The 22,457-nt window shown below is 45.9% G+C and overlaps 3 protein-coding genes across 13 annotated transcripts in view; 1 reads left to right on the top strand and 2 right to left on the bottom strand.

Moving 5' to 3' along the window:
• Positions 1–4,727, top strand: part of ADAM17 (ADAM metallopeptidase domain 17) — a 66,627-nt gene extending 61,900 nt beyond the window's left edge. For all 4 annotated transcript variants that reach the window (XM_004028817.5, XM_063696068.1, XM_063696069.1 and 1 more), the window contains 4 exons: positions 543–621; positions 1,415–1,503; positions 3,252–3,302; positions 3,880–4,727. In XM_004028817.5, the coding sequence (XP_004028866.4) occupies positions 543–621; positions 1,415–1,503; positions 3,252–3,302; positions 3,880–4,221 (561 nt within the window). In that variant the 3' untranslated portion in view covers positions 4,222–4,727. The remainder of the gene's footprint in view (positions 1–542; positions 622–1,414; positions 1,504–3,251; positions 3,303–3,879) is intronic.
• Positions 1–19,978, bottom strand: part of IAH1 (isoamyl acetate hydrolyzing esterase 1 (putative)) — a 42,761-nt gene extending 22,783 nt beyond the window's left edge. The window contains exons 1-6 of one of the 6 annotated variants that reach the window (XR_010130064.1): positions 19,367–19,978; positions 18,442–18,494; positions 16,073–16,221; positions 12,974–13,135; positions 9,868–9,986; positions 6,059–6,304 (exon numbers count right to left, since the gene is read on the bottom strand). Coding sequence is in view for 5 of the 6 variants with exons in the window: in XM_063696070.1 (XP_063552140.1) it covers positions 6,122–6,304; positions 9,868–9,986; positions 12,974–13,135; positions 16,073–16,221; positions 18,442–18,494; positions 19,367–19,963 (1,263 nt within the window). In the remaining variant the exon portion in view is untranslated. Of the gene's footprint in view, positions 1–5,986; positions 6,305–9,867; positions 9,987–12,973; positions 13,136–16,072; positions 16,222–18,441; positions 18,495–19,246 lie in introns of those variants that run through there. The other 5 variants (XM_063696070.1, XM_004028815.4, XM_019021426.3 and 2 more) reach the window with 5 other exon arrangements.
• Positions 19,979–21,356: 1,378 nt separating this feature from the next.
• Positions 21,357–22,457, bottom strand: part of CPSF3 (cleavage and polyadenylation specific factor 3) — a 48,115-nt gene continuing 47,014 nt past the window's right edge. For all 3 annotated transcript variants that reach the window (XM_004028810.5, XM_019021433.4, XM_019021435.2), the window contains one exon: positions 21,357–21,539. In XM_004028810.5, coding sequence (XP_004028859.1) covers positions 21,438–21,539 — 102 coding nt within the window. In that variant the 3' untranslated portion in view covers positions 21,357–21,437. The remainder of the gene's footprint in view (positions 21,540–22,457) is intronic.

The following is a 22,457-nucleotide window of genomic DNA, read 5'->3' on the forward strand; positions in this document are numbered from 1 at the left end:
AGTGGGTCCTAATTATGTTTTCCTAGATTACTTACAGAACTGACTAAGATTGCAAAATTATTCAGGGTGTGATTTTGAAACAGGTGCTGAATGAGTAGGAAAGACCTAGAAGGCTGCTTGACTTACTTAAGCCAGACCCTTTTGTTCTCTAGAGAAGCATAATTTTTCTCATGCAGAATGATGGGAGAGGGTTTTAAGGTTTAAGAGGCTTCACAGGGAGTCTGGCTGTGTTGTTCACTGTCCACTGTGTATGTGTAGAGTCCTTACTGGAATGCCTCATCTTTAGCAAACTGGTTTTCTTGATTTTTGTCTCCTGGTAATTCTAAATCACTTGTAAAAATGGAGTAATTATGAAAGTGTTAATGACAGATGTCCTACTTTCTTGGGTACTCATTACGCGGAAGTTATTGCCTTGTGTCAAAGATGGGAAAACGTTTGATTTTAATGAAGCCTTTTACATGTCAGTTATTTTTATAAAGCTACATTGCTTCTGAATACATTGTGTTTGGGAATGATGCTGTATGTATGTTTTTTCTTCATAGGGCAAATGTGAGAAACGAGTACAGGATGTAATTGAACGATTTTGGGATTTCATTGACCAGCTGAGCATCAATACTTTTGGTAGGTGATTTCCCCAGATTACTTACTGAGAGCTGAGTCGATTTCTGTGATGACATTAGAAAAGTGTGCTTTCAGAGTGATGTGCTCTAATTCTGCAGTAGAAGGTGGAACTATTCACAGCTTTAGTTATGAAACAACTTTGTTGGCTAGAATAAAATGAACTCATAGTCTGTCCCCATGGAGCTTGGATGCACAGATTTTCTGACAAGGGAAATAAAGTCAAAATACTGGCTTCCTTCTTTAACCAAAAATATACATGTGATTAGCATAAGCATAGTTTAATGCTATAGACTGAATCCTGATTGATGTAAGAGTGTTTATTTGACTGAATGCTATATACTGAATCCTGCTTGATGTAAAAGTGAGCCTCATATTTTGCAGAAGCAGGGTATATCATGTTGTCACGAGTCCATAATTTAATCACAAAAATAATATCCAGGTAACAAAAACTTTGTCTTCTTAAGCATTTACTAGTAGTAGCATTCCATATTAATCTGTTGACACAGCTACTCCAGGTAGCATTCCATATTAATCTGTTGACACAGCTACTCCAGGTAGCATGTTGAATATTCTGCAATCTCTTCCTGTCAGCCAGTATGAGGGCTATTTCTTTAAAAGCACTTGGTATGGAGAGATGGTGTGGTGTAATACAGGCAGCACAGACATTCTGCTCTCGGTAGTATGTCTAGCCAGCAGCTCTGGCATTTGACACAATGGTAATATCCTAAGAGCGTTTCGCTTTAGATTTGTGAAGTACTTGGTCAAGACATTCACTGTTTGGAATTGTTCACAGGAAAGTTTTTAGCAGACAACATCGTTGGGTCTGTCCTGGTTTTCTCCTTGATATTTTGGATTCCTTTCAGCATTCTTGTCCATTGTGTGGTAAGTCATCAACTTTTAAGTAATTAAATATTTTATTTAAATTTTGATCAACTCCAACCATGTAATCTCTGGAAAAGGTAAAACTTGTTCTTAGCAAAATTTGGCCTGATATTTCCAATAGCTTTTTTTGTTGTTATTCCTAGGGGAACATGTCTTGTAGAAAGCTTAACTAATGGTCTTTTAAAAAAAAAACTATTTTTGTGTGTTGATGTTTTAATATATAAGTTTCTTAGGAATTTTATACTTTTAAGCATAGGAGACTGTTTAACTGGATTTGTCCAGGTCCTTTGATGAGTAAAGCCCTTATTTAAGGGCATTTTCAGGCTGACTTTGTTGCAATAGAGCAAATATCAAACATCGGCATTTCAGATGTTCCCCATATATCATGTAGATTATTGGCAGCAGATGGCTATGTCTTCAGCCTTCTGCACAAATAGGATGTAGGGACTGGGGCCCAGCTGTCATATAGAGTATTTACATCTTCCCCAAAAAATAAGAGTAAGCAGGCTTTTCTGTTCTCATTCAGAATCAGTAACAGCTACAAGTTGAATTGGGCTTTGACTAAGGAACTCCTGGTCCTTTATAAATTTGAGGCCCTTTTTCATAAATGTTCTTACAAATCCATTCACTTGCATCTGTGGGGAATGGGGATTTGTCTGCTGTAGAGATGAGAAAGTCACACCCAGGCTTCCAGACTTGTTTTCCCAAACTCTTTTATAGTGGCCTTCCTATGAGCGTTTAAAAATTCCAGCACAACTCTGATGACAAAGGAGTTTTTCCTACTGCTCCTTCCTTTCCTTTCCTGCTGGCTTCTCCTGCCTAGGGGCCATCTCACAGAGCAGCTCTTCCTCAGGGTGGTGAGCATGATGGGTATAGGAAGATCTCTAGGGAGCACTTCTGCTGAAGAAAGCTGAAGGTGACGTGCTTGAAGCTTTGACAGATGTCTCTGGATGACAGTGGCATCCATCACGATTGCTTCTATTGGAGGATGGAACCTATTTTGTTTACAGGGAAGTTGCACATGTGGACAAGGCACGACCCTTGATTTCAGAGCAAAGCCTCTGATAGGAGGGAGGGCCGTGGCTTGTTTCTGGTCATAGAATGCATTGATGGCACCCAGACAGGAAGCCTAGTCCTGGATTCTTGGTCCTTGCCCTCTGTCACCTATTATGCTTCAGCCACAGGCAGGGACGGGGCAGCAGATGGCCATGTGGTTAGCCTTCTGCAGAAGTAGGATGTAGGGATTGAGGCCCAGTTCCTCCAGCAGAGCATGGTCCACAGAAACTGTGGAGATAGCTAAGAAGAGAGTGAGGCCATGGGCCGGGGCAGTGCGAAGAAGGCTGCAGGCCCAGCCACCTGGGTCTTCCTACCAGTTGCCCTTCCAGTCAGTGCGGTCCTGGTGTACCCAGCATCTGGGACATTTGTCATTTCATGCACAGGAAGATGCCTTAATTATTCCCCTGCCCACAGAGGGATAAATTTCTCAGAAAACATAGCACTTAAACCTTGCCTCTTTCTGTACTTAACGCCAAAATGTATTTCCTTTGAGTGCAAAGCAAACACTTCTAGACTGGTGGCATAACTAAAGCTTGGGTGAGAAATGGATTGTCATCTGTTGAGCCTGCTATCACTTTCTACAACTCAGGTTCTAAGTTCTTCAGTTAGTGTTAGGAATAGCCTGTGATGAACTAGTACTCACTAATTGAATTGTATTTGTAGGGAATGACCTTCTTGCTGTTTCTTTCTAGGATAAGAAATTGGATAAACAGTATGAATCTCTGTCTCTGTTTCACCCCAGTGTAAGTATACCATATGAAAGAAACATAATCTTCGCCTGGTCTGAGGCCCTGTTAGGCAAAGACCTTCACCTGACCCAGCAAGAGCTTTCACTGGCTGATGGAAGGTCATGTTGCAGCAGGAAGGGTCTAGGTTGGAATGTTTACCCTTCTGACAATAGTGATGGTGAACTTCGAGTAGTTGCATGGATGGAGATTTAAAGAGCTGTGCTGTCCCCTTCCCAAGCTTCATAAGGAGTGATTTAGCCATTCAACACTTAGTTAATATTTTGAGTTCAATTTCTCTCTTGGGATCTTACCTTGAAAGGTTTGAATCCTCTTTTGGGTCTTCAAATGGTAAGTTTTCAGGATGCTTGAAAGCTAGTAATTACTGTTTTTGCCATTAAAAGTAATGGCATTAATTACTTTTGCACCAACCTAGTATTTTTTAGTCACTTCTTAGGTTGAGTGAGCCTCACCTAGCACCTTTTAGCATCACACAGTGCCAACAGAATAAGGGGCTGTCTGATGGGTGAGGGTGGAGCTGTGAGGACCTCCGATTCATCTTTTATTCCTATCAATTGAACCCATGTCTTTGCAGAATGTCGAAATGCTGAGCAGCATGGATTCTGCATCGGTTCGCATTATCAAACCCTTTCCTGCGCCCCAGACTCCAGGCCGCCTGCAGCCTGCCCCTGTGATCCCTTCGGCGCCAGCAGCTCCGAAACTGGACCACCAGAGAATGGACACCATCCAGGAAGACCCCAGCACAGACTCACATATGGACGAGGATGGGTTTGAGAAGGACCCCTTCCCAAATAGCAGCACAGCCGCCAAGTCATTTGAGGATCTCACGGACCATCCGGTCACCAGAAGTGAAAAGGCTGCCTCCTTTAAACTGCAGCGTCAGAATCGTGTTGACAGCAAAGAAACAGAGTGCTAATTTAGTTCTCAGCTCTTCTGACTTAAGTGTGCAAAATATTTTTATAGATTTGACCTACAATCACAGCTTATATTTTGTGAAGACTGGGAAGTGACTTAGCAGATGCTGGTCATGTGTTTGAACATCCTGCAGGTAAACAGTTCTTGTGTGGTTTGGCCCTTCTCCTTTTGAAAAGGTAAGGTGAAGGTGAATCTAGCTTATTTCTAGCTTATTTTGAGGCTTTCAGGTTTTAGTTTTTTAAATATCTTTTGACCTGTGGTGCAAAAGCAGAAAATACAGCTGGATTGGGTTATGAATATTTACATTTTTGTAAATTAATCTTTTATATTGATAACAGCACTGACTAGGGAAATGATCAGTTTTTTTTTTATACACTGTAATGAACCGCTGAATATGAGGCATTTGGCATTTATTTGTGACGACAACTGGAATAGTTTTGTTTTGTTTTTTTTTTTGCCTTCAACTAAAAACAAAGGAGATAAATCTAGTTATACATTGTCTCTAAATTGTGGGTCTATTTCTAGTTATTACCCAGAGTTTTTATGTAGCAGGGAAAATATATATCTAAATTTAGAAATCATTTGGGTTGATATGGCTCTTCATAATTCTAAGACTAATGTTCTCTAGAAACCTAACCACCTACCTTACAGTGAGGGCTATACACGGTAGCCAGTTGAATTTATGGAATCTACCAACTGTTTAGGGCCCTGATTTGCTGGGCAGTTTTTCTGTATTTTATAAGTATCTTCATGTATCCTTGTTACTGATAGGGATACATGCTCTTGGAAAATTCACTATTGGCTGGGAGTGGTGGCTCATGCCTGCAATCCCAGCACTTGGAGAGGCTGAGGTTGTGCCACTACACTCCAGCCTGGGTGACAGAGTGAGACTCTGCCTCAAAAAAAAAAAAAAAAAAAAAAAAAAAAAAAAAAAAATTCACTATCTACAAAACCTAGAATATTTGAAATACAAAGATTGCCTGTTTTCAAACACTATTGAATAAGAGGGTGAGATATTTCTTAACAACAACAACAACAAAAACAGGTTGTTTTGAATGTGATGAGCCAGCCAGGAGACAGAATACTACCTGCCCTTAGGGTTGGGGGCTGTCCCCACAAGAATTACTACCTGCCCTTAGGGTTGGGGGCTGTCCCCACAAGAATTGATACTTCAGAAACCCTTTTTATTGACCCACAAGCAGATATTTGAATTACTTCTTACTTTATTGCTCCAGGATTCTGGATGGGCTGCATTTACTGTGTGAAGGATAAAAATCATTAGCCTGGATTCTGATTTCTATAAATTGCCATTAAAAGCTTTTTTACCCTAAGAACTGAAATGCGCTCACCAGCCAAAACATTTTAACTTGTAAACTTTGAGGGCAATTAACCAAACCTGTGACTAATCATATCTCCTCCTACCCCCCCATTTCCAAGGACATTTGTTACTCAGATACTTGTTATACTAATACTTGAACTTGTACCTTATGGTATTTGCTATCTTTTAACTAGTCATGATATTCTTATACTTTAGTTACACTTTTGGAATTTGATACAAGGTTGAGTGGGGTGTGTGGGTGTATGTATGAGTGAAACCGTTCTCAAAAGAATGTAAGAAAACCATTTTTATAAAATTGTGACTTTTTAAAAAAATAGTCTTTGTCATTTATAGAATTAACAAGCTGCTCAGGGTATATTTTATAGCTGTAGCACTGATATCTGCATTAATAAATACTGTCGAAACACAATGGACCTAAATATAAAACTTCCCTGAAAAATCTAATACTTTTATTATTAATATCAGTGGCAAAGGTTTAAGCCTGAGGAAAAAAGCGTACCTCTACGTATTGACAACTTTGAGTTCTGTAGATAACAAGCAGATTTGGGTCTCCTGTGATTGGCTAATGGTCTCCATCTCCCAGCAGACTTAATTCAGGTTTTGCTTCTGCTACATCCCGCCAGTAAGGAAGCAGCAAAGGTAGAGAAGAGACCTTTTTCTCTATCAAAGGCCAGAGATGCGAGAACAAAAATTCATTCCCCTTTGGAGACAAATGTAGTCCATCTGATAAGTAAGATGAGAAGTCCTAGAAGGGAGAGAAATTGGTTAAAGGTGGGTAACTGGCCACGTGTGGTAGCTCACCCCTGTCATTCCAACACTTTGGGGCCGAGGATTACTGGAAGACAGGAGTTTGAGACCCTGTCTCTACAAAAAATTTTAAAAATACAAAAATTAGCTGGGTGTGGTGGCAAACACCTGTATTCCCACCTACTTGGGAGGCGAAGATGGGAGGATCACTTAAGCCCAGGAGTTGGAGGCTACAGTGAGCTATCAATCATTGCACCACTGAGTTCCAGCCTGGGTGACAGACTGTCTCCCCCCACAGCACACACACACACACACACAAAAAGGCCGGGGAGGGAGGGTATAACTTTTCTAAATGCCAGTGTGTACCATTCTCTCATTTGTGGCCCTGCGACAGAAAGATCACCAGCCCCTTTCATTGTAGGCATCTGACCAGAGGTGTCTTGGACTACAGTAGCACTGATGTGCTATTTACGTAGGTGTTTGAACACACAGAGAACCCTGACTAGTGCTGTAGTGCTGTCTCCATATTATAGAATTGAATTTCATGAAAGTCACTCACCATTAAGTGAGCTGGGACCTCATTCCAGGTCTTCTGAGTCATATGACATGATTCTCAGGTTATTTGAAAGAACCTTAACAGGTAAATATGGCCTATTAACGTAATCAGCAAAAATGAAAAATTTGGTATTAGGAGTGTTCAGGGGCCCCATGAGTCAATATTGTTTTTGACTCTAGGCAGGTTTTTAGGTAGAAAGAACTTCTACCATCTAACCTAGAATAGTAATTGCTGGGACACAGGAGTCCAGTCTCCCTCCCACTGCCCTGAACTCAAGAGTATATATTTAAAAAGATACACGTATTTTTGGAGACAAGGTCTTGCTTTGCTGCCCAGGCTGGAGTGCAGTGACATGATCATGGCTCACTGCAGCCTCAACCTCCTGGGCTCAAGCGATCTTTCTAACCTCAGCCCCCTGAGCAGCTGAGACTACAGGCACGTGCCACCATACCTGGCTACCTGGCTAATTTTTGTGCTTTTTGTAGAGATGGGTGTCTCATTATGTTGCCCAGGCTGGTTTTGAACTCCTAGGCTCAAGCAATACTTCCACCTCGGCCTCACAAAGTATTGGGATCACAGGCATGAGCAGCCATACCAGGCCCTGAACCATAAGAATTTTACCCATACAGCCATTTCTTTCTTGGGGAAGAATCTCACTAGCCAAGAGCTCTGTTAGAATCTGGGTGGCCAACTAGCTTATGTGACTTTTTTTTTTTTTTTTTTTTTTGAGCTGGAGTCTCACTCTTGTTGCCCAGGCTAGAGAACAATGGCACAGTCTTGGCCTAATTCAACCTCTGCCTCCCGGGTTCAGGTGATTCTCCTGCCTCAGCCTCCCAAGTAGCTGGGATTACAGGTGATTACCACCACGCCTGGCTAATTTTTGTATTTTTAAGTAGAGATGGGGTTTCACCATGTTGGCCAGGCTGGTCTCGAACTCCTGACCTCAGGTGATCCACCTGCCTCAGCCTCCCAAAGTGTTGGGAATGATAGGCATGAGCCACCGCGCCCGGCCTTATGTGACTTTTAATAGACCAGAAATTTAGATGCTATCATATAAATAGTAGCACTTCTTCCTCGGCCTTGGTTTTCTCATCTAGGCAGTTTGAGATGAGATGATCTCTAAGGACGACCCTCTCAGTTTTGTATTAAATTGAAAAAGACATGTGAGCAAAACTAGCCCAATAGTTTGCAGTTTCCTTTCCTAGACAACAGAACTCTAGATGTTGACCCTTTTGGCACTCAAGCTGCCAAGGCCCCTCTTGATCTGGGAATTCTGGAAGGTTCCAGTACACTCAGGGTTTCAGAGGAAGACTAGAGGCCTAGGGTCCAGATCTGCTTAGGCTCTCAGGGCCTCCAAAGGTGACTGGTGACTCGGCATCCACGTGGTAGTATGACTTTCCCACTGGTGACCATTTTCCCTATTACAGATGGATAATAAATGTGTAGGTCATTGGAACGATTGGTATGGATTAATATTTAGGGGAGAGGAAAAAGTTGGCACTTGGGTTAGTTTCTTGGCTGTTTTCTATGTTGCTTTGTCCAAGTAGCCTAAACCTAACAGCTAGGAATAGAGGAAACCGGTGAGGCTGTGAGTCTTCCCGTTTGTCCAAAGAGCTTCCCACACACTGGATCCTTCCTTCCCTTGAGTACTTCAAATATCATCAGTCCCGTCCAAGCTTTCTCTCTGGATCCCAGCATAGCAATGAAATAGTCTTTAATGTGCCCAGCTGAACAAGCTCTTTACAAAAGAGTAGCACAAGGTCACAGAAAAATTAAAAAAGACCAGTGCCTGTCTGCCCCTCTTCACCAGTATCTGTGTGGAACCTGAATTTAGCCATACCTTTCCTCCCCCTAACCTCTGGCCACCACGGACCTGTTCTGTTACTGCAGTCTTGCCTTTTTTTGGGGGGTGGGGAGGGTGAGACAGTCTCCCTGTATCCTCCAGACCAGAGTGCAGTGGTGTGACCTCTGCCTCCCGGGTTCAAGCGATTCTCACACCTCAGCCTCCTGGGTAGCTGGGATTACAGGCGCCCTCCACCATGCCCAGCTAATTTTTGTATTTTTAGTAGAGACAGGGTTTCGCCACGTTGGCCAGGCTGGTCTTGAACTCCTGAACTCAGGTGATCCACCCGCCTTGGCCTCCCAAAGTGATGGGATTACAGGTGTGAGCCACCACACCCAGCCCAAGTCTTGCCTTTTTGAGATACCAAAACAGATGGACTCATGTAGTAAGTAACCTTCAGAGACCAGCTTCCTTCCCTCAGTGAAGCGCCTCGAGAGTCACCCACGTTGCTGCGCTTGTCAGTTCTTCCTCTTTATTGCCGAGTAGTATCCCATTCCACGGACACACCGGTTTCCCTACTCATCACAGAAGGACACTGGCGTGTTTCCAGCAGGTAGGAATAATGCTGCTGTCAGCAGTTACACCCAGGTTCTGTGTGAGCATAGTTTTCATTTCTCTAGGGAAGATAACCCAGGAGTGGACTGCCAGGTCCTCCCTAAGTGTATGTGTGACTGTGTAAGAAACCAGCTGTCTCCTGAGTCAGTGCACCATTCTATGGGACCTGCTTTTTACCTTTTATATTTGTGCTTTCAGGCTTTAAAACAAAGTAACTTAATTAGAACTACATATCTCAAACAGTTTTATTAGCCAATACTGTATTTAAATTCATTGTTTTACCTATTAACAAGTTTTAGCTTTCTGCCATTCTCCGTATGAAAGAAGAACTTGGCCTGGACGTTCATAAATATGAACCATGTGTTGCTCATTGATGTCACTGTGCACTAACTCCTAGCCAAGGAGCCTGGCGGAATTAAGCTGCTGGGCTTGTGAGTCATCCTGGAACCTCCATTCCTCCCCTCCCCCAAGCCTGTTTGTTTTCATTGGCTAAAGGGATGACTGTCTTAGCTAAGCAGGGCCTATCTAGGGAAAGCTGCTGCACACACACCTGGTTTACTTCTGTGTGATCCTATTTACCCCGAGAGGACTGATCAAGCCACCGTACCTGGCTGTCCTGCATCAGGGTCCACAGGTCAAGTACGTCAGTCCCACAGTCTTGGGCCACTTGTAAACACGCATTGGCATATTCACCAACAACAGAGTTCAGGCGATTTAGTTTGCAACCTATTGAAGAGAAGAAATAGAGGTGGCAGTTGGTAAACCCAAGTGCTGGCCCTTGGGTAAGTTCTGCTCCACTCATCTAGACAGTTTCGAAATGCCATTAAGTATTGACCCCACTTGGGCCAGCCCCAGGGTTTAGGGTATATGTTGATGAGCCTTGCAGGTTACTGGTGTGCTGCTCTACCCAGCAGAGGACAAGGTGCAGTGGGAAGAAGGAGCCTTCAGTGGTAACCGAAATCTTCTGAGGCGCCAGGGAGGATGTTCTAGAGGACACCTTGAACAGAGGCAGAGGGGCAGGAAAGGCCCAGGAGGGCTGGGCTGCTTGGAGAGTGCCGGCTGCAGGAGCTGGGCTGGGGGCTGGTAAGGGCTGCACTGGTAAGAAATGCCAGGCCATGGAAGCTGAACGCTGTGCTGACACCGCTGGCTTCTTACATGTAACAGCTGCACCCCAACACAGCAAAATCATTTGTCGGCTTTAGACAAAGAGACCTTCGTTTTGATGCCTACAATTTTCACTAAATAGCTGTGTGCTGAACAGCTTAACCGTCCTGAAGCTTTCTGCATTCTTATGATGACAGTGCCTACCTAGCTGCAGGAATATTGGCAGGATTAAGAGACTAAACACCAGCAAAGCAGCTAGCACAGAACGATTGAGTGTATCTAACACAAGTGCCGGCTGCCTCATCCTCCCAGGGAGCTGCACCAGGGAAGGCTGGAGTGCAGTATCTGGGGATTGTGCTAGGTTGGTTTGGAAGGTGGGGCTGGGGCTAGGGGAGAAGGCTCAGGAGGCTGCAAACAGGACAGTGAGGGCTGGCGAGAGGCAGACTACAGAATGGTATTAAAGAGAAAGCATGAGGATATGGGCAACTGGATGCGGGCCACAGGAGGACCTATGCTGGCCCAGGCTCTACATCACAGAGAAGAAACTATTCACCAGCTTTGATTCATACTTGGGATCAATTGTTTATAAAATTCACCTAGATTATAACTAGCTACCCCATCCCTACAAAAAAATTTAAAAAATTAGCTGAGCATGGTTGCACATGCCTGTGGTTCCAGCTACTTGGGAGGCTGAGGCAAGAAGATCACCTGAGCCCAGAGGTCGAGGCTGCGGTGAGCTATGAACAATCCACTGCACTACAGCCTGGGTGACACAGCAAGACCATCTCAAAAAATAACCTGCTGAATTTCTAGGGGACCAGTTATTGAGATGTGACCCCTCCTCTACCTGCTTTGCCCATCGCTGACCTTTTAAAAAGTCTGCATTGGGCTACATTCAAGGCTAGACAGGGGAAATGAAATTAAACATTCAGAATTTCATATATATTATTTTCCTGGGAAAGAGTAGACAAAAAGAAGTCTAAACAGCTTCTGTGGACCATGCTATGTAACATTTTCCCCCTTTTGTTAAAGCCAAGACGACACTGCCCCCCAAAGCAGTTAAGGCTGCGGGCCCAGAAGCAAGCTGGGGCTCTGAAGTTGTCTCCAGGGGAGCTTTGTGGGCCTTAAACACCTCCCCTCCCCTGCAGAACACTCTGGTGTCTCATGCACAGCAATAGGGCCCCTCTGCCCTGATGTGATGCCCAGAACCTACTGTCACCATGTCCCGCAGGCTGGGGTTTCTCCCCGTTTGTCTGTGCCTCCAGTGTGTGGCACCCCTTGGCATATGCTGTTTGTGACTTGAGAACGCATTGGATCCTCCTCTAAGGATGACAGGCCCTTTGAGAGCAAGGGACATAGCTACAACCCCACTCAGCAGTAAACTCATATAACAGTAAGGACTTGAGCTGTGAAGTCACACTTGCTGGATTTGATTCCTGGTTCTGTTGCTGGCTGTGTGATTTTGGGCCGGTTACTTAGCCTCTCTAAGACTCCATTTCTCCACTGGTAAAGTAGGGACAATAACAGCCTTCCATGAAGTTGTGGTATGTGTGCTGTGGTGTGTATAAGAAACATCTGGAGTGCTGAAAATGGGTCCAGAAATCTACCTAAAAATCACAGTTAACTCAGAGTCAGACCACACTTTGAGAAATAGCTGTTCTGTGTTGCAAAGCCAGTAATTTGTCCTAGAATGTTGAGTTCTGGGCAGCTTAGAAAACTTCCAGGCCAGGAACGGTGGCTCACGCCTGTAATCCCAGCACTTTGGGAGGCTGAGTCAGGCAGATTACCTGAGGTCAGGAGTTCGAGACCAGCCTGGCCAACATGGTGAAACCTGTCTCTACTAAAAATGCAAAAATTAGCCGGGCGTGGTGGTGCACACCCATAATCCCAGCTACTCAGGAGGCTGAGGCAGAATTGCTTGAGCCCAGGAGGCAAAGGTTGCAGTGAGCCGAGATCGTGCCACTGCACTCCAGCCTGGCTGACAGAGCCAGACTCTGTCTCCAAAAAAAAAAAAAAAAAAGAGAACTTCCATAATGCACATTTTCAACATTAACATACAGCTGACCCTTGAACAACACAGGTTTGAACCATAAAGGTCCACTTATGTGCAGAGGTTTTTCAGTCAAAGGTGGATCGAAAACACAGCACTTGAGGGATGTGAAACCCAAGTAAGTATAGGGAGTGCTGGCGACTCCTATCCGATCATTCCTACCCCCAGCTTCTGTGGGCCAGGAAAAGCCCCAGGTGTGGACTTCCAAGTCAAGGCACATCAGCATCAGCCCCCCCAAGGCCGAGCACCACAGCTCTGCACAGATCTCAGTGGCCTTCATGTGCACCCTGGAGTCTGGCAACTGTAAAGGTCAGCAGATGCCAGGCCCGCGGTTCCCTCCTGACTATCCAAAGCCAGAATCCCTTTTCTAGGTCAAAAAAGGTCTCAGGTATAACATAATGGAAGCTATACTTTAATAATTTTGGATTGAAAACAGACTGAAATGGACATACTGAGCCCCTAAGAAACAGAAGCCCCAGGCAGGAAACCACTGTCCTATCAGAGTTCCTCCCTCAGCATTCCTATCCAGATTTGCCGAGATTGGCTGTGGTTTGTTTACCCTGTATGATGCACTGTTCTTCCCAGGCTGTTTCACAAAGTGGGGTCGGCGTGATGAGAATGACTCGATTCTCAGGGACGTCCACAGACTTCAGGTACTGCACCATGCTCTTTAGGTTCGCAGCGTACTCCTCCAGGGGAATGTGCTGCTTGGGATTCTCATCTGCTCCAGAGAAACATGAGTCCTCACAGATGCATATGTATTATAAGTGACAGTTCAGGTGAACACACTTCTGCAAATGCCTGTTATTCATGATGTCACCGGGGGGACTGTTTAACACCAAGGACACAAAGAGAAGGTTTTCTCCTTATGAATTAAAATGTATAGTTCTTCATAAAACAAGACTTCAAAGGCTGTAACTAGGGGCACCGTAAGTACTCTTGTCTTTTCGTCACTAGTATCCAGATGGTTATTACATCAATTAGGTTGAATTTGTAAAGAAATTAAAGAGCCCACCCTGTTGGGTGAGACGGCCTAGGTTCAAATCCTGGCTTTGTCACTCCTCGCCACAGAACCGCGGATAAATACTTAGACTTTCTGTACCTCATTGGGAAAATGAAGATAATAAGGTCTCCCTCCTAGGACTGAAAATCAAAACAGCTAAGAGTTTACAGCACTGAGAGCAGGGTGCCTTCACAAAGCAAGAACTCAGTCTAAACAAATGGCACCCACGAATACTACTACTATTATTGCAAAGGAGTATTTTCTAGATAGGCTCTCACTGAAGTATTACAAGGATCATTGTTTACCATTTGCTAACCACATGTAAGTACAGTATAAAGGAAAAAAGTCACCAATGTTCCTACCACCCAGAAAACCACTGTTGGCATTTGGATGTATATCTTTCCAGTCTTTTCATGAAGATACATACACTTTTAAAAAAATGAGTTTGCACTGAAGATTATATTCACACTGAAGACTTCATATTTTGCTTTTCTCTACAAATTGTTTTAGAGACAGGTTCTCGCTCCATCACCTAGGCTGGAGTGTAGTGTGATCACAGCTCACTGTAACCTTGAACTCCTGGGGCCAAGCGACCCTCCCACCTCAGCTTCCTAAGTACTGGGACTACAGGCACGCAACACCACACTAGGCAAACTTTGTTGTTATTGAGACAGAGTCTCACTCTGTTGCCCAGGCTGGTCTCAAACTCCTGGCCTGGCCTCCAGTGTTGGGATTACAGGCATGAGCCACCATGCCTGGCTCACATAACATATTATGAGCTTTTCTGTGTCCATAAAATAGTTTGCAAAAAAATGAAATTTAGTTGTAGGGTGACCACATGATGTTTCCGTACTGTACAGCTTCTAATCTACTGTTATATATAAATAGCAATACACGGCCAGGTGCGGTGGCTCATGCCTGAAATCCTAGCACTTTGGGAGGCCGAGGCAGGTGGATCACCTGAGGTCAGGAGTTCGAGACCAGCCTGACCAACATGGGGAGACCCTGTCTCTACTAAAAATACAAAAATTAGCCAGGCGTGGTGGCGAGCGCCTATAATCCCAGCTACTCAGGAGGCTGAAGCAGGAGAATCATTTGAACCTGGGAGGTGGAGGTTACAGTGAGCCGAGACCATATCACTTCATTCCAGCCTAGGCAAGAGTGTGAAACTGTCAAAAAAAAAAAAAAAAAAAAGCAATACACAGAAATCTCTGCACACACATCTGGCTGCTTATCTGAATATTTCCTTAGGTTGAATTTCTACACGTGGGCAGTCCCTTGGCGCATACTACCACACAGCTTTCCAGAGGACTACAAGCTATTCTCTCACCAGGAATGTAAGAGTTCCAATCTTATTTCATGCCTGTCAGCTATAAGTATTACTGCTTCATATTGCTTTTCTGAGTCTAAAAATCAAAATACCTTGTTTTAATTGGCATTTTTTGATAAGTTTTCACACATTTTCAAATATGTATTTGCTGTTAAATTTTGCCTTTTATCTATTCCTGTCCTTTGCCTACATTTTCTATTGGAGTTAGTATTTTTCTTATTGATTTCTACACTAAAGACATTACTGTCTTGTCTGCCACATTTTTCAGATATTTTCCTTAACACATCATTTTCTTCTTCAGTTTTTTCGTAGCCTATTTCATAAACCTGTTTTTCCTCTGTGGCTTCCTCCACTGCTCTTATACTTAGGAAGTGTTTTTTCCTTATCCTAAATTTGATAAAAATTTATCTTTTTAAAAAATTCTGTTTTGAGTTTTCTTATGGTTTTTGGTACAAGATAGAAAGTGAAGATTAATTTCTTCCCAAATATAATGGTTAGCGTGCAGTCTCCACCGATACCTGTAATCTACGTAATCTTTCTCCTAGAGAGCCAGAATTCCTCTTACTGCAGTTGGTGTTCCTTCATGTCCAGGCTCAACTCAGAGGTCTCCCACAGTGTGCCTGTGAATAGCAGACACTCAGAGGTCTCCTATGGTGTGCCCGTGAATAGCAGGCCACAGCACTTCTGTGACACAAGCAGGGTAACAAAAGAAATCTCTGGAAGGTGACCACCTAACTTCCCAAAACAAAGGCTGATTTTTCTCGTTTATAGCACGCAGAAGGCTTTTTTCAAGAGTAGAAGGGGAAGAAACGCCTCTTACATGGCTAGCTTTCCTCTAGTCACAGCAGCAATTCTTCAGCAGTCAAGGAGAGACCATCTCCTTTTCCAAACCCACGCTCACCATTGCCCAGGATTCAGTCCTAACTGAGGTCAGGGTGGCTGCTGCCCTGAGATATCCCTCCCTAAGACACGCCACCAGCTGCCATCAGTGTGATGCAAGCCACAAGGTATCCTTAAGCTTTCTGCTGCCAAATGCATCAACTAAAGAGAAAACATTACAAACTTAGCATAGCACTAACAGACTCTAGAAAATATTTAAGTGTTTGCAAGATTAGGACTGCCAGCAACCGAGGCATGTAGAAACCGAGTCGAGAATAAAATCCACCAGTGTTAAAGCCAGGAATACATATAAACTCAACATAAGTTTGGCAAAACTGTATCTATTGGGAGAAAGTAAACAGTTGAAAAAAGTATATTAAATGCAAGTTTGCTGTAACATAAAAATGATTAAAAGTGAGCTAGAAGAACATCAAAAATGCTTTTACCTTTTAGTGCACTGTCATTGGCCCCAAAGAAAATTGTAACTGCTACTGGGATGTCCAAACTGCTTCCTTTCCTGATTAATCTTGGAAGGATAATTTTGGCCCATCTGGTATTGTAACCTGAAAATCCACGATTCAGAACATCACATTTTCTGAAACGAAAAATTTTAAAAAGATGAATTGTGGGCAAGAAGTGTTTATGGTCCCAGTAACCGGCCTTTAGTGAGAGTGTGCTCTCTGGGATTCTAAACCCGTCACGTGTCTCTGAGCCACCCCCAGGTTTCACTTCGATAGGGGCAAGAACATAGCTGAAGCATGCTAATCTTAAGCCATTCAAAGATTCAGGTAAATACACCATACTCCTCCGTGAGAGAAGTAATTATATATAAAGGGGCTGTGATGAAGTCTACAGGCTACCTGACTTCAAGCATGGTATAGTGGGGTGCTTTTAAAATGGAGTTCACAACAGATAGATAATCCGAGCAAGTATCTCAGGTAAAAAGTCACTAATATCCAGATAATCTGAGCAAGTATCTCAGGTAAAAAGTCACTAATATCCTGGAACTTAGTTTAGTTTGGTTTATATTTAAATAGTCTATAGAATATTTGAGATTTCTGGTTTTGATTAAATAGTTTTAGTAAATACATTTGTTGTGTTTCAACCTAAACCGGTTAATACTTTTTGTTTCCTTCTTAAAAACAGTTGGATTCACAGTACTTTAGGGGTAATGGGGGGGAAAAAAAAAAAAGCCGGGTTGCCTGGATTTGTTTCTCGGCTCCCTGTGTGACTAGGCGTGACCCTGGGCACGCTGTGCTCCTTCCTCACATGTAAAGTGAGGAGAATCCCAGTTAAGGATTCGCATCAGGCAGTAGGTTTGAAACCCCTCAGAGAATACCAGTCACATAAGAGGGACTCTTTTTTTCTTAGTCTTGGTAAAATGATACGATTTGGGATTTGCTTCAGAATAATCCATAGGAGGGATGGATGGGCTCATTTCACTCTTTGCTTCTGTAGGTATTTAAAGTTGTCCATAAAGTTTTCTTAAAATGACGCCTGGGGTTCAACTTATGATTAGTAAATCAATATGGTTCATTTTGGTGTATTCACATTCCTACACATGCATAACCAAGCAGAGAAGCTGGGGCACCCGCAGAGAACTGCAGGCCACAGCGTCAGGCAGCGGCTCCAAAGCAGCACAAGGGGACACTTTCTGACACTGCTCAAAGTTCTCAGGTGGCATTTATAAACTGCAGAACCACCACCGAAACTCAGCCTTATTTCTAAGAGATTGTGTGTGTGTGTAATGATTATAAAATGCTGACTAGCCATTTTACAGGGTGAAATCACAATACTTTAATGAAGTGCTGGGCTGGGTGTGGTAGCGAGTGCCTGTCGGTCCCAGCTACTCAGGAGGCTGAGGTGATGATGCCTTCAGCCCCAGAGGTGGAGGCTGCAGTGAGCCCTGATCACACTGCTGTACTCAAGCCTGTGTGACAGAGTTGTCAGGCCTCTGAGCCCAAGCTAAGCCGTCATAACCCGTTACCTGCACTATACATCCAGGTGGCCTGGAGCAACTGAAGATCCACAAAAGGAGTGAAACAGGCAGTTCCTGCCTTAACTGATGACATTCCACCATTGTGATTTGTTCCTGCCCCACCCTAACTAATCAGTCGACCTTGTGGCATTCCTCCCCTGGACAATGAGTCTCAGGAGCTCCCCACAGAGCACCCTGTGACCCCCTTCCCCTGCTAACAATAGATAACCACCTTTAACTGTAATTTTCCACTACCTACCCAAATCCTATAATACTGCCCTACCCATCTCCCTTTGCTCTTTTCAGACTCAGCCCACTTGCACCCAAGTGAATAAACAGCCTTGTTGCTCACACAAAGCCTGTTTGGTGGTCTCTTCACGTGGACGCGCCTAACGAGACCCTGTCGCAAAACAAAAACCACCAAAAACCGAAACAAAGTGCGGTAGAATTGTGACAAGGTGAGTCTTAAGTCATGGCAGCACTTCAAAAAAAGGCAAAGTAGCTTCCTACCAGTGTGGTGTAGCAGTGAAACTGCAAGTTCTGCAGTCATAGCAGCTGGACTTGGATCTGTCTGCCCCTGACTAGGGAAGAGGCCTTGGCCATTTCCTTGATTTGTCTGAGTCTACCCAGCCATCAGCGCTCAACCCTAAAATATCTAATTGGTCAGACTGAGTGAAGAGTGAATGTTTTCTGTTCCTTCTCCTATATACTGATTAGGGGAGGCAAGCAAAATTAATAAAGGAGAAATGTTCTGTTCAGAACAATCCTTCATCCATAAGACGGATCTCTAAGACACTTTCCATCCATAAGAACTCAAGTATCGGAAACCATTCTCACCTGACCAGCCTGTCAGCCAGCGATGCTCCCCATCCACCCTGCTGGAAGGAAAACTGGAGGAAGAAAAGCCCGTTATTACTACTAATGGCTGTAACGGGGCATCTCAGCAAGGGCAGTTCTGATTGGCAACTTCTGTTTTCTCTGCGCTCCCTTCTTGGCTTTGATTGCTTCACTCCAGGAGGTCATTTTGGGGCTTACAGGTAAGTACACCTGGCAGCACTTTAGCAGGGGGGATTTTTCTCTATCAAAAGCTAAACAGCCTGTATTCCCAGCACTTTGGGAGGCCGAGGCGGGCGGATCACATAAGGTCTCGAGTTCGAGACCAGCCTGGTCAACATGGCGAAACCCCGTCTCTACTAAAAATACAAAAATTAGCCCGGTGTGGTGGCGCACGTCTATAATCCCAGCTACTCGGGAGGCTGAGGCAGGAGAAACGCTTGAATCCGGGAGGCGGGGCTTGCAGTGAGCCGAGATCGCGCTACTGCACTCCAGCCTGGGCGATAGAGCGAGACTCCATCTAAAAAAAAAAAAAAAAGCTAAACAGAAATCTAAGTTCAGGAAATAAAGTCAAAGGTCAGTGAGGAAATGAAGGCCACGCCGCCTCACTGCTTTGCTGGTTACCGAGCGGAGGGTGAACACTTTTTCATACACATTCCCATGGAATTCGGCAAGCCCTGACCGCCCCATACGCCTAAACATAATGTTACCAGTCACTGGCGTCTACACAGAAGCCTGGTGAAGCAAGTCCTGTCTGAGGAGAGGACACACAGGAATGGAATTTCTACTCCCTCCCCGAAGAAAGAACCTGCATTTAGAAGACCGTTCCCTTCATGGGAGGTGAGATGATCTTGGATGAACGGATGGTCCTTTTCTACCTAATTCCTCAAGGCGTTTTACTTCCAAGGGCAACCCCTAACGGCCCCACCTGTGTCCGCAGGGAATGGGGCGAGAGAGTTCCCGGCGCCTCTGCCCGGAGCTGGCCGCGGGGCCTCCTGGGACACAGCGCGCGGTCGCCCGCAGCCGCTAACCCGGCCCCGGAGGGGAAAGGCCGCTGCCCAGGAGGGCGCTGAGGGGAAGACCGCGCATCTCGACCCGGGTGGGAGGCGGCGCGGGGCGGGCAGCGCGGCCGGGTCCCCTCGCGTCTGTGCCTGGAGCCCGGGCTCTCGCGGACGCCGTCGTGACCTCCGGGACGCCGCGGGCCCGGAAGGCGCAGCCACTGGGGGACCCGCCACTCCTCCGGTGTCGCCACGGGCGTGGCCAGGCCTCCGGCCCAGCCGTCTCGGGCGCCGAAGAGGACGGCGAGGAGCCTCGGCCTGCTCGGCAGCGACCCCGCAGGGAGGCCGGGGCGGCCGTACCTGGGTGATGGAGTCCCCGAAGAGCAACAAGCGAGGCCAGAGCAGGGCGCTCCCGCAGCCCGCGGCCTCGCACAGCGCCATGGAGCAGCCAGTCGGGGCGGGTCGGGGCGGGGCGGGGCGGGGCGGGGCCGCCAGCCACGAGAGGCGCCTGCGCAGTGGCCGCCCATGGGTTGCGGGAGCCGGGCTCGTGGGCACCCACGCAGTCACTTTGGTGACGCGCGAAGGTCGTTGCCCCTTGGAGTCCGTTTGCAAGAAGCTCGGCCTCCGCGCTTGTTCACCCACAGCAAGGCTGCCCCCAGGGAGTCCGGAGCCCGCGTCCCGCTGCGTGGTTCCCGGAAGAAAAGCGGTTGGGGGCCCTTCTAAGCCCACCCCGCGCTCCGCGGGCACAGGTGCGTGCGGCAAAGGGCAGGAGTGTGACCTCAGGACGCGCGGCGGGAAGCACAGCTGGCCCTCGGTGGGGCGGAGGGCTGCTCCAGGCCCCCCTGGAAGAGGTCGTGGGATGCGCGCGCGGCCTCCTGCGCCGAGCGTCACTCTGGAGGGCCTGTAACACCCAAGAGGACGCAGGCCCTGCGGAAACCCTGGCAGTACCTCGTGGTTCTGCGAATGACAAGGGAAAGCAGCTGCACGTTCAGTGCGCGCGCAGCTGGCCGCTTTTCTTTTTCCCGCCGTTGGGTGGATGCGCGGATGCAGAACCCCGCGGACACGGAGCACTGACTTCCAAGGGATTCACATGTTAAAACGTGGTTGTAATGCAACGTTCTTACCTCAACTGTGCAATGAAGTTCGGCAGCCGAGCTGAAAACGGGTGGGAAGGATGCCTTGAAATCACGGAGCTGCAGATGAGTAACAGAAGGGCCAGGGGAGCCGGCGCAGAGGCCGACCCCGCTCCCTGGGGCGGGGCGATGGGCGTAGAGCATGGCCTTCTTTAGGTTGCTCGTCCCAAGCTCGCTTGGATCACCTGGGGGAGCTTTACAAATAAGATCCAACCAAGGGCCCTCATTCCAGCCCGACTAACTCACCTCCTGGTGGCAGGACTTGGGCACAGGTGCACTTGTGATGCACCCCACGTGATTCCCACGGGTAGCCCAGATTGAGAGCCCCTGCTAGAGCAAGCAAAGGTGCCTGGACTTCATCTTTATCACAAGGACTTCATTAAGGCCTTCAAGCAGCAGAGGCTTGAGGCCAGGTCTGTTCCAGGAATCAGCTGTAGGGGAGGAGATGGAGGTGGTTGCAGGAATTCAGAGGGGAGAGTAGAGTTGGACTCGAACAGCAGCAGTGGAGATGAAGACAGAAAAGATTCAAGTGCAACTTAGAATCCTTATTATTAACAAATTGGTTACCCCAGGGGAGAGGGTAACCAGCAGCGGTTGCTATCGGCAGATCTTGATGGTTTCAATGGGAGCTGCACATACATGCCTGGAAGAAGAATCCATAAATTCTAAAATAATGAGCAGTTGATTTAGTAGTTAGTTCTAGAATAATGGACAAATTAATTGGCGATTTAGCAGTATTCAGGCTGTTGGAATAAAGGCCATTTGACATTAAAAGTAAACAGGCTCCCCCCGAGAAACGAATGCATTTTATTTTAGGTAACAGAAGTAGAGTCAAGTATTTTTTCAAAGTTCATATACAGGCACAGTCTCAGTGAACTGGCGTCAGGGCCTCGTACAGTCTCTGTGCAGCCAGCTCCACCATTTCTCGGAGGGATTCATCGTCTTCACTTCCCTCTTCACATTCTACAGTCTGAAAGTGAGGCACAAACAAGACTGTTAGAATTAAATCTATAATGATTATATAGAAGATAAATGAATACTCTTTAAAAAAACCATCATCTCATAAAAAATTAGCCAGCTGTGGTGGCGTGTGCCTGTGGTCCCAGATAAGAGGCTGAGGTGGGAGGATCACTGAGCCGGGAAGGTTGAGGCTGCAGTGAGCTGTGATTGCACCACTGCACTCCAGCCTGGGTGGCACTGCAAGACCGGGTCTCAAACTAAAAAAAAGAACTATCATCTGTGTGTGCAGAGGTCATGGTGGGACTGATTACCATGAAACAGAACGGCCGCCCTACACACTTGTGGGCGTGCAGTGCTTCCTGACAGCACCACGGTCCTAATTAGTGATGACTTGAGGCTGGGGGGAAAGACTGGGGAAAGTCTAGTAAACTACATTTACATCAAAGCCCACAGTTTGATTCAGTAAATGATACTCCAGGGAAGTTCATCTATGCCACACAAATTACTTGGCAAGGAATGGATGTGGCTATCTACTCAACATTTGGTACTGAATTTGACTGAAACTCACTAATAATCTTCTAGTTGCTTCTTTTTTTTTGAGACAGAATCTCGCTCTGTCGCCCAGGCTGGAGTGCAGTGATGTGATCTCAGCTCACTGCAACCTCTGTCTCTTGGGTTAAGGTGATTCCTGGGTTCTCCTGCCTTAGCCTCCCAAGTAGCTGGGATTACAGGCGCACCACCACGCCTGGGTAATTTTTGTATTTTTAGTAGAGATGGGGTTTCATCATGTTGGCCAGGCTGGTCTCAAACTCTTGACCTCAGATGATCCACCCACCTTGACCTCCCAAAGTGCTGGGATTACAGGCGTGAGCCACCACGCCTGGCCTCTAGTTCTTTTTTTTTTTTTTTTGGAGACAGAGTCTCGCTC

The sequence above is a fragment of the Gorilla gorilla genome, chromosome 12 (genome assembly GCF_029281585.2).
Source record: "Gorilla gorilla gorilla isolate KB3781 chromosome 12, NHGRI_mGorGor1-v2.1_pri, whole genome shotgun sequence".
Classification (NCBI taxonomy): domain Eukaryota; kingdom Metazoa; phylum Chordata; class Mammalia; order Primates; family Hominidae; genus Gorilla; species Gorilla gorilla.